Source organism: Hoplias malabaricus, chromosome 14 (genome assembly GCF_029633855.1).
Source record: "Hoplias malabaricus isolate fHopMal1 chromosome 14, fHopMal1.hap1, whole genome shotgun sequence".
NCBI classification, from domain to species: Eukaryota; Metazoa; Chordata; class Actinopteri; order Characiformes; family Erythrinidae; genus Hoplias; species Hoplias malabaricus.
Window position 1 is genome coordinate 25,356,011 of NC_089813.1, and position 12,166 is coordinate 25,368,176.

Genomic DNA, 12,166 nt, shown 5'->3' on the forward strand with positions numbered 1-12,166 from the left:
TAGTGCCAAGTTGTTTTCTTGAGTTGCTGGTTGTCCGAGCTCCGTAGAGGTCCTGGTATTCTTCTGATTGGCCCATGTCTATACCTAATTCAATGTACAATCAACCTGTCTGCATATCTAACAAATAATCAGTTATATACTTACCTGTTACTATATTTCTACCAAAGCCTTTGAGTATATAATTATTATACATATAGATAGATATATTTGTTTCATATGTACGTTACAATGTTGATCTGCTTCAAGTAATGTGACTAACTTGTGTACAGGTCACTCTAGGAGCACTGTTTTCGTAGTGGATCTATAATTGACATTAAATGTGGTGTCATTAACCATCCACCTGACATTTCTCACCCTATCATCTGACCCAGGGTATACTTCTGCTATTCAGGCCAGCTTCCAGTCATTGGGGCTTGGTAATTTTGTAACAGCACAATATCATTCACCTTCAGATTTCTTTTGTTCTTCTGCCATTTTTGTCTTGATTGCAAATTCAATAGATATTCCTTTTTCCATTTTATCAAAAACTTGTTGGCCAAATACTGTACTTTCCAAACCTCTTCTTAAGATAACGATCCTCTCTGATAAACTGTCAGGGTGGAGGTAAGATTATAGTGGACTTCATTGTACAGATATGGTTCAGAGCCAATGGTTCGGGTGTGGATGGGTCGTTCAGAAGTTCAGCGGTAAGTGGTCTGCTATTAATGACTGTCATCACTTCATAAAAGAAAGTTCTTGGGGATGAGCTACCAATATTTGCGCTGACTGGTCGAGAATGGCAGTGAGAACACTCCTTATGGTTCTAATTTGTCTCTCTCAGATGCCACCCATATGACTTGCCGCTGGAGGATTCATTAGAAATTTGCATCCTAAAGCCTTCACCTTTTCTTCATCCATTCCTTGCATGAGTTCTGCAAATTCTCGTCTTGCACCAGTGAAATTGGTTTCTTGGTCACTTCTAAGTTGACAAACATTATGGCAATGAATGCTCTTAGGGCATTGATGAATGCCTCAGCTGTCATATAATCAAGCATCTCAATGTGTATAACTATTGAACACAGACATGTAAGTAAAAGTCCATATATTTTAACATCATTTCTTCCTTCTTTTACATGTATAGGACCAACGCAGTCTATGCCAGTGTATGTGAACAGAGGAGTTATTTCCATTCTGTCTTTAGGTAAGTTGCCTATTTTCTGGTCTTTAGTACGTCTTCTGTACTTTCGGCAATTGACACTTTTGAATATGCGACGATAGTACACTACTGCATCCTAGTATCCACCATTCATTAGATTGCAGTTCATTGACCGTCATTCCACGTCCTTGATGATATACTCACTCATGGAAGTGCTTGACAAGTAAGCTGCAAATGTGATCACCCTTTTGTATTATTGCTGAATGCTTCACATGTGGATGCAATGAGGCTTGACTTAGACGTCCCCCTACTCTTAGGATCACTTCTTCTTCCAAAAATGGACTTAATTTGTACAGCTAACTGTTCTCTGATTTGGAGATTACCGTGTTTGCCTTCAAGCTCAGTTACATCCAGTGTTATTTTGGAGTGTTTGTTTTTCTTTCTCTTTGTTGGAGATTTTATGTGAATGCTCTTGGGGCTGATTTGCTGCCTGTTGCTCCACCCACATGCTTCACCTCTGATTGGCTGGCTCTGATGGTGGGAGATTTAAAAAGGACCATTGGCCTGGAGTTGGGGAGCTGCTCCTTTTCTTCTATACAAGCCGGTCCTTTGCTTCAGCTTGCTGCCCAACAGTGTCAGACCAAAGTTCTTTTGATGTTGTATTCTGTGGTTGTTGTATTTTAAACAGGATTTGTAAGGGAGACCTGCCATTTTGTTTATGCTTTTGGGCCCTGTTTTTGGTGAGAGTAGACAGGGCAGCAATTTCTATTTTTTTTTCTGTAAGTTTAGTTAGTGGAATTGGTTTATTTTTTAGTCATTGTTTGTTATTTTGGCCTGTGGTCCCCCTGAAGCTTTATCCTGTTTTCTAAGAAGTTTTTAAAGCTGTCGTGAGGCAATATTGAACGCTAAAAACAATAAATTATTGCCTTCAGTATCTGTTTCTTTTTTGGTGACTTTATTTAAGAGTTACTTTGGTCTGAGGCTGAGTGAGCCAGTTTTTTTTAAAAATAATTTATAAACTTTTATTATGTCCAACCCCTACTGGACGTAATAAGTTCTTTATCTCATTTGGAAATGCTTCTTCCTGAACTAACTTGACAATAGTAATTTCAGCATCTTTCCTTTCTTACTTTCATTGTTTTGTTTTGTTTTTTTCACCTTTGTGTTCTTTAACTAGACATGCTTGCACTACTCTAGACCAGTCAGAAAACGTTTAAGGTGGTTCAATAATGATCTCTACTCCTTTGGTTTGGTGCTGCAGGCGTGAACTTTGTAGAGTTCACATCATCCTTAGGAAGGCATCATCCTTAACTTCTCCCACCTTCAGTTCTCTGTCAGGCAGTTCCCTTTGCGAGAGAAACTTTGGTCCAGTGAACCAGCTGGAGGTCTTAAGTTCTGCTGTTGATCCACGAGAGGTGTAATCTGCTGGATTTTCCTCAGACACAACATAAGCCAATTTTTCAGTCTTCATGCTTGCCTTGATTTTTTGGATTCAATTCTCTGTGAAAACTTGATACCTTCTGACATCATTATTTATATGTATATATGTAGCTGAGAACAACTGTGGAATCCATCCAAAAGTATTCCAGCAAACCTTGAATTTCTAATTTGTTGCAGAGCATGTCACTGGTTCGAACTGCAACTGCTGGAGTGAGCTCCAGTCTTGGTATTGTTGTCACTTTTGTTGGTGTAACTCTTGATTTCCCCATCACAAGAAAGCTATTGACTTCATTGGACACAATCCAAGGTCTCCCATGCCGAAGCATAAGCAGATTCAGTTTTGAGCAGAAAGTGTCCTTCAAGTGGATTCTTAGCTTGACCACATACATATCTTCAGAGGTAGTATACCTTTGTCTTAATTTTTTTTTTGATTAAAGTATAGCTTCCAATCACTGTACTTCAATGGATCCCCATTAAACATTGATGGTTCTGGGATTCTGTTAGCACTTAAAGCATCTGTTAAGACATTGACTAGCTCAGGTGTGCTTTGATTTATGGAAGTTATCACAGCTTGAGGGGCAGGGAACATAGGCAGGGGTAAATGCTTTGTGGGGCCCAACTCATGAGTAAGGATGTCCCTTGGGTTAGGATGTCCTTTATTTCCATCCAATTATTGATCATACACTTGCATTCTTGCCCATGTAGCACTTAGTTCCTTCACTATCTCCAAATGCTGTATCTTCTGTTTATCCTTCAAAGTCCTTAGTAGAGGGCTGTGCTCATCCTCAAATATAGCATTCAGTTCAGCGTCCTCTTCTTTTCTCTTAATTCTCCTCTTCATCTCTACGGCTTTTTGTTCTAGACGACACTTCATGGCAGCTGCCTCATGAGCTTCTGCTTCTAGATGCTGTATTTCCAGTTGTTCTCTTTATTGTTCTTGTAACACTTTTAGAATAGTTTGGCTTGCAGCAGCATCTTGGCATTCCACAGAAGACTTGCTTGAATGCTCTGAGGCTTTTGGGATAGAAGTGACAGAACTTAATTCACTCTTGTCTGAGTTCCAAAGAGAGTTTACATCTGGCCAGGCTTCTTGTTCTTCTTCTGAAACATTTCCACTCAGGTGGCATGATGCTCTGGATACAATAAAGCTTGAAATCTCTACACACTGATCTACCTTGTGGTGGGTGTCTTGGTCTGGAGTTATGATGCCACAGAGCGCTTTGTAAATGCACTGGAGTTCAGCACAGGCTCCTGACATCACCCATGATATCATTCAGAAGATTTTCAGATAAGGGCTCTGAGCACTGTGATAATTGCTTTTTGGCTAGTTTGGCTTGTATTCACAGTTTTTGATAGACATAATTGAACCATTGCTGAAGCGCATTTATTTTATTCTCTCTCATTTCATTGCCCCTCACTGTTAGTGTGTGAATTTGTTCACCACATCTTAGATGTGTCACTTTGTCTTGCTGCTCTTTCTCTTGTGGCACATCAGTATCTTCTTCCATTTGATCTTCTGAAGGGTCTTTATTTTCACTATTCCTAACATTGTCCCTTACCTTGGGTGTGGACTAGCTTGACTCTGCTATTATCAATAAATTACCTTTAATGGAATGCCTGAATGTGAAATGTAAATAAAGCTGAGTGTGAATAAACCTCTGTATGAATTGCTGGGTCTCAATGTGTAAGTATCTCTTATAACTATGTAAAAGCTCTAATAACTAATACCAGCAAAAAGAAATATTTCTTTAACTATATTTTAAATGTGTTTTTTATGTGTATATCAGTTTAACAGAAATTATCATTAGTTAAAATTATCAATAATTTAAAACTCAGATTTCACCTCAAAAATATAAATAAACATCTGTTACCTTCATACATATATTCATTCATTCATTCATTATCTGTAACTGATTATCCAGTTTAGGGTCGGGGTTGGTCCAGAGCCTACCTGGAATCATTGGGTGCAAGGGGGGAATACACCCTGAGGGGGCTCCAGTCTTTCACAGGGCAACACACACAAACACACACACACACACATTCACACCTAGGGACACTTTTGAGTCGCCAATCCACCTACCAATGTGTTTTTGGACTGTGGGAGGAAACCAGATCACCTGGAAGAAACCCACCGGACAACGGGAGAATACACAGTCACTGGAGCGGAAATCAAGCCCACAACCTCCAGGCCCCTGGAGCTGTGTGACTGCGACTCTACCTGCTGCACCAACTCATTTATTCCCACCAGACACAAAATAAAAAATCTCAGTGAAAGTGACAAAATTAGACATTTCCTTTTAACTTTAAAGCGGCAACAGTAATAGTCATTACAACATATATGCCAGACATGGTTTCTTGCCTATATTTTTAAACTCAAACAGGAGCTTGTAATTTTGCCCATCCAGCTTATTACTGCCAAGTCACAAAGTCATTCTTTGTAATCCTTTGTAGAAGCAACCTGCTTTGTCTGACTTGCATGCTCTATGGATCCGGATTCAAAAGGTGTGGTAAGCAGGATTGTAGTGTGCTGAAAGTCATGTGACACCCCTCGCAAGGAAACCTATGCAGCATAGTTTTAGTTATGTTGTCAGAACTTAAACATACACAGCCGACAGGCACTTGCACTGCTTTCATAATTGTGGCAAGAAATTTTTTGACTGCTTACCCAAACAGGGACTTGAGCCCTGAACACTCGTATTTAAAGTCTGATGCTATACCGACTGAGCCATTCAGGCTCTACTTAGCCTATTCTGGTAGATACCTGAGTGTTAATTTCCTTAGAAACTTAGTGTGAACGGATTCACACCAGCAGTATGTTCTGAACATTCTGCTTGTGATGACCACGTCCTTGCCATGGATTCAATTTTGAAAACCACAGGTTATGGGGTGCTTCCTGATGACCTCGTGTTGCATCGTGAGGGCATCTGACTCCTGATCAGAAGGTTGTGTGTTCATGTCATGTTGGACAAGATCACTTTCCTGTGACTTGGTATTCCTGTTTTTTTCCCATCAACTCCAGCTCTTGAGGCCTTCTGTCCATCTCCCCCGTGTTCATCATACATATATGTACAAAGGCTCTTTAGGTGCATGGAATCTTATGTTGTAAGCCCATCTGTTGTTCTTGCACCTTTTACCATCCAATTCATTTTATGGCCAATATATGGCCATTAGAGCATGTATGCCAGACATGGTTTATTGTCTATAATTTTAAAGTCAGAACAGATAGGAGTTTGTCATTTTGTCCATCCAGCTTAGTGCTGCCAAGCCACAAATTTATTCTTTGTAAAAATGTGTACAAGTAACTGGCTTTGTCTGACTTGCATGATCTAAACAACTCCAGTGTTCTTACAGCTTGGTTCATTCATGTGATTGTAAAATAGCTGTTATGTGAGTTAAATTTTATTTCCTATTGTCACACTACTTGAATATACATGATATTTTACATTTAGATGATTTGTGCAGTCCAAGGTATTTCTTATGTTGCTACAGATTCATGTTTATCAAACATTCATATCTGCCAGATCTTTATCCAGTAGCCAAGCTATTTTACTACAATATAAATTAGTTCCCTTGGTCCGCCAGTAGAGTTTTTCATAAATTCGCAAGGCATATCATAAATATTAGATATTATTTTCTGTGTATTGTCACAATGTTATGGTGCCAGAAATTAGCATTTTTTTGCCATTCACAGATCAAAATGATACTGGAGTTGTGCTACAGCACAATAGAGCCCAATTTAACCGTGGTCCTAAGGAAACAAGTATGAGCAACATGCTCCTTCTGGATATTTTCAATATCATCAACATATTTTATTAAGGCTTATTATTCATTCCTGTTTATTTTAAAAAGATGACAACATGGATGTTCTTTTCAGGAGTGTCCCATGGTTCAATTAGTATCAGTAACTGATAACATAATTATATGCTTTTGAGCATACTGCTCCAGTAACAGAAATAGAGCAGTAGTCTTACTTGACCTATGGTTAAGACCCTGGGCTTAGAATATATCATGCTCTAAAGAAATGAAATGTCAAGCATGTGCTATCAGATTTGTATTGGACTCCATATTTTCCAGAATGGTGTTGGCCCTCTGCACGCTAACATGAATTTGAGCTGATGCTAATATGATTTAGATTAATAGTAAATACAGCAGATTTCCCTGTTTTGGATTTTCATGTAATCATATCTGCTATTTATCCTACTTTGTAATTCAGTTAGTGAAAATGTCATTTTAAAAAAAAAATTCATTCATCATAAAGTTTATGTCCTTCAGGATTTAAAGATTATTATAACAGATGCAATATATTGTTTAACTAATCGTTTTGCATTTTTTCTAAACCAATATTTTCCTCATAGTGGAGGAATGCCATAAAACTGTGATGCTTTATGCATGACATAAAAAAGTAAATCTTGGGTTGTGGATTTAAATTACATTCAGGCATCAGTTGTTATCACTGAGTAATAAGATCCAAGGCAACCAGCATTGCTTTGCTGCTTGCATATTCACATTTGTGCTGCCAGCTACTTTGGCCATGATGTGTACCATTTAAATTACATTACGAGTTGATGCTGTTGATCTCCAATGACACTCATATGCAATGGCATCACCCTCAGAACAGTGTGTGATGTAGAGCTGACAGACAAGCTTGTGCTTATTATGACTCAGTGGCACCTGTTGAGTACTACAACATTGTTATGGGTTTCCACTAATCTGAATGTCATCTGATGCAACATGGTGCACAGTGGGAATTGTGGCACGATTCCACCGCGGCTTCCAGTCACATCTCATACATTACTTAGTTCCCATGCACAGAGGCTTGATACATGTACGCATCTAGGGAGGGAAAGTCGAAGGTAATCTTACGATTAGAGACAACTGTAACACTGAATAACACAGAAAGACTACTACTCTCCATTAGGTTAGTCTCTATATTGTTTTTTGGCTATAACTTTCAGATGTTAGCACAACTTTAAGATATTAACACAACTACATAATTTTGTATACTAATATTCAGAATAATGTAAAATTAGCATGATACAATGCTTTATTGTACTAAATCTAGTAAACGAGAAACAAATTATAAAGACTTGATACATGTTTTTTAATGCTTTTGCATAATGCAACATATCAGAACAAAACATTTATTATTATTATTAAGATTATTATTATTAAAGGTGATTATTAATGGTAAAGATTGTAAATATCAGTGGTCCTTTGCAATATATTAACATGTATATATGGTCCAGCATGACTTCCATTTATATAATTTTCTTTAAAAACTGGGATAATATAGTGAGCAAAAAAATGTGTCTAACAGTTATGACAAATTAAATGTTTTTTCTGGCTAAATAGAAAATGAATGCAGCACTGATTCATGACAAGTTGTTTATCAAAACATTTTGGGAGCAAAAAATTTCAAATCACACCCAGCTGACAGAAAATGAGGAACTAAGGATGAAGAATAGTGCACTGTCAAAGTAAGAAACTGCACGTTTGCATTTGCATTAGTTATGTGATTTGTTTCCAACGTTGCCTCTCTGTTTTTAAAAACAATTTATAAAGGAGTAATCTCAGAGAAACATTGTTCATACATATATATATATATATATATATATATATATATATATATATATATATATATATATATATATATATATATATATATATATATATATAACTTGTTCTAAAAGCTTTGATTTATATATTTGGAATAAGGCTTGGTGATTTATTTTGGAATGCTCTTATTCTTACCCTTCTACACAAGTCTGACTTGAGACCATAAGTTCAATTTATCATATAAAAAGTCCCTATTTGGCCATCAATCAAACTTTCAAAAACTGATCTCTATTCATCAAAATTATGTACAAATAGTTTGCTTTCAAAGAATTTAGGATGTTGTACCAAATGAAAGAATACAAAGCCATGCTGTGTAAATAATTTAAAATCTATATTTAATTGCAAATTGTTTTTTCTATTAAATACTTGCCAATTCTCAACACAATTTTAAAAAAATGTTGTCTACCACTGTTTCATCCCCTCCACTCTTATAATTCCCTACAAGTGTTTGGGAACCCAGGAGACCTGTGGTAGTTTTGAAAGCAAAATATTTTCCCTCTTTGCTTGGTCTTCTCAAACCACAAGAAACTTTTCACTTTGCCTCAGCCCATCAAATAAGCTCAGGTTCAGAGCAGGCAGCATCTTGTTTATATGTTTTTTTTTTCTTTGCATGGTAGACTTATAGCTTGCGATACATTCATTCAGATGTTGTCATTTTCAGTTAAAGAGGCTATTTTCCACATTACTCCACTTTTTTACATTTTGCACAGGTGTGGGTGTGGATCTATAAATATGCAATTAGCCCCACCTCTATCTCAGCTAATTCTGAAACTCAAATGCAGCTTGAAAACTCCATATTGCAAGTATAAGTTTACAATATAAGAAACCCTGAATGTCTGAATTCAACAGTTTGAGAGTCTTTGAAACACTGCTTATTTTACTCATGTCTTCTATCATTAAAAAATACATTCACTGACTGACATGTTATATAGGTAAAAACTTGATTTTTACTGGAGGGGTTCTTTATGGTCTACCAATCATCCATAACACCTGTCATAGGTATACAACAGGAAAGTTATCTGGAAAATGTTCTATAAATGTAGATTAAATTAATATTTATATTCCATAGTAGTATATACTAACAAGCCAAAATGTGCTGCATGTAAGATTGTGTAGCATGTTTCCAGGTCACTACTGTAACATGAAGTAAATTATTTGAACATGTGTTTATGCAGGCTCCGTGAAGAATGGATCATGCGACTTGAGAGTCGAACAAAACATCTCAAGAATTTTGGTGATGGACATGGCATAAGGTCAACTGCATTGAAGCAGACTGATCAAGAATGACTGCAGGCATTTTCTGTGCTCATATATTTCCTATGCAAGATCATTAAGCCAATAAAAAATTTCCTTCCCTGTAGTTAATGTCTGTTTGTATGCAGTAGATATTTACTGTTTTAATGAAAACTGACAAGAGGATGTAATCTAAATTAAACAAGCCCCATATGACTTTACACTACAGTCCTCTACAACAAACAGGTGGTGTGAAGGTCATGGGCAAGTATACAAGGCACAATCACCAAAGAAATATCAGACATATTAACATGTTTGCAGCCCTGCTGAAACACATACGCTCTTCTTAATAATATACTTAAATAAATAACCTCTTTTGTTGTTATTTGTGCACTATGTTAATTAACATAAGAAGATTTAAGAAAAAAAAAGAACATATAAAACATATAAAAAGTACATATACAGTCGTGGCCAAAAGTTTTGAGAATGACACAAATTTTGGTTTTCATACAAAGTTTGCAGCCTCGTTTTGTATTAACTCTAGCTTGCTAATAATGATTAGATGAATTGCATTTAATTGCCAAATCATTCCACTCATGAAAATAATAATATATATTTAAAAAAAATAATGTATTCCAGCCACTGCATTTCAGCTCTACAAAATGGCCTGCTAACAATTTCAGTGATGATTTCGTTAGAAAAGGGGAAAAGGTTAATGAGGGCAAGACTGCTGATATCACTTATGCTGATTAGAAAAGTAGACTGGTTGCTTTAAAAGGGATAGTTTCATTCATTGTCGGTAACCGCTTATCCAGTTCAGGGTCATGGGAGCCCAGAGCCTACCTGGAATCACAGGGCACAAGGCAGGAACACACCCTGGAGGGGTTGCCAGTCCCTCACAGGGCAACACACACTCACCCCTATGGACACTATTGAGTAGCCAACAAAGTGATTTTGGACTGTGGGAGCAAACCGGAGCACCCAGAAGAAACCCATGTGGACACAGGGAGATCACACCAAACTTCAAGACAACGGGTGGTCATCACTGAATTGCATCAAAAGGGTTTCACAGGCAAGGACATTGCTGCTTGTAAGATAGCACCCCAATCAACCATTTATCGAGTCATTAAGACCTTTAAGAATAGTGGTTCAATTGCAATGAAAAAGGCTTCAAGGTGCCCAAGAAAGTAAAGCAAGCTTCAGGACCGTCTCCTAAAGAGGATGCAACTACAAGATAGGGTCACCACCAGTGCAGAGCTTGCTCAGGAATGACAGAAGACAGGTGTGAGTGCATCTGAACGCACAATGAGACAAAGGTTTTGGAGGATGGCTTGTTATCAAGAAGGGCAACAAAGATGCAACTTCTCTTTCAGAAAAACATCAAGGACAGACTAACATTCTGCAGGAAGTATTGGACAACAGAGGACTGGGGTAGTGATATTTTTTTTTGGATAAAGCCCCCTTCAGACTATTTGGGACATCTGGAAAAATGAATGTCCGAAGAAGAAGAAGTGAGCACTCCCATGAGTCCTGTGTCACGCCAACAGTAAAGTATCCTGAGAAGATACATGTGTGCTGTTGCTTCTCATCCAGGGGAGTGGAATCGCTCATAATTTTGCCTACGAACAGTGCCATGAATAAGGAGTGGTATCAAAACATTCTCTAAGAGAAACTTAGATGAAACTTTTGTTATACACGTTTATGGATTTGTGTATATTGGAACACAAAAAAAAAACAGGAAAAAAGCCAAAATTGATATAATTTCATGCAAAACTCCAAAACAAAGTTATTGGCACCTTTTCAAAACTGTGAGTAAATAACTTTGTTTCAAGTTGGTGATGCTCACCTGTGGCAAGCAACAGCTGTGGGCAATATAAAAATCACATCTATAATCAGATAAAAATTAGAGGATTTGACTCTTTGCATTGGAATCACCAAGGAAAAGGATGGAAACTGGAGAGTTTTGAAGTGGCCAGCAGTGAGTCCAGATATAAATTCCACTGAACACCTGTGGAGAGATCTTAAAATTGCTGTTGTGAGAAGGCACCCTTCAAATATGAGACCTGGAGCAGTTTCCAAAACAGTGGTCCAAAATTCCAATTAAGAAGTATAAGAAGCTTATTGATGGTTATAGGAAGCAATTGATTATGCAGTTATTATAAAGGGTATGCAACTAAATTTGGCCCATTTTTTAAGTTTTGTGTAAAATTATATCAAAGTTGGCTTTTTTTCCCACCTGTTTTGTGTGTTGTTGCAATACATACAAACCATTCTGGGAGAAACACTTGATTTTCTGGAAAAAAAATCAAAGGTGCCAACACTCGCCCATGACTGTATGAGTGTGTGTACATGTGTTCTATTCTACAAAACCAGTAATTTCCAAACCCCATAAACGAATATCATAAAATGACTTATCTATTATCTGAACACTACCAGATTTACATATTCTTCTGAAATTAGCAGAATAGGCTGTTTGCCTTACGTTAATGGATTAACTCTTCTGCGGTATTTTAGACTAAATGTTAGAACATCTTCGTGTGGATTTGATGCCATTCAGAAATGAGAATGAGATCAGCAATTAATACTGGATAAGTTTGTGATCCAGAACTAATCTCAGAAGTACTGAATGCACTGCCACTGCTCGACAGCCCAATCCCAGGAAGTTAGGAACTAATATATATATATATATATATATATATATATATATATATATATATATATATATATATATATATATATATA

At 37.1% G+C, this 12,166-nt stretch overlaps 1 protein-coding gene across 1 annotated transcript; it reads left to right on the forward strand.

The window, feature by feature from the left end:
* Positions 1–7,930: 7,930 nt before the first annotated feature.
* Positions 7,931–9,689, forward strand: LOC136665592 (protein FAM240C). Its single transcript, XM_066643242.1, has 2 exons — positions 7,931–8,052; positions 9,367–9,689. The coding sequence occupies exons 1-2, from the start codon at positions 7,931–7,933 to the stop codon at positions 9,476–9,478; spliced, it is 234 nt and encodes a 77-aa protein (XP_066499339.1). The 3' UTR covers positions 9,479–9,689.
* Positions 9,690–12,166: the final 2,477 nt, after the last annotated feature.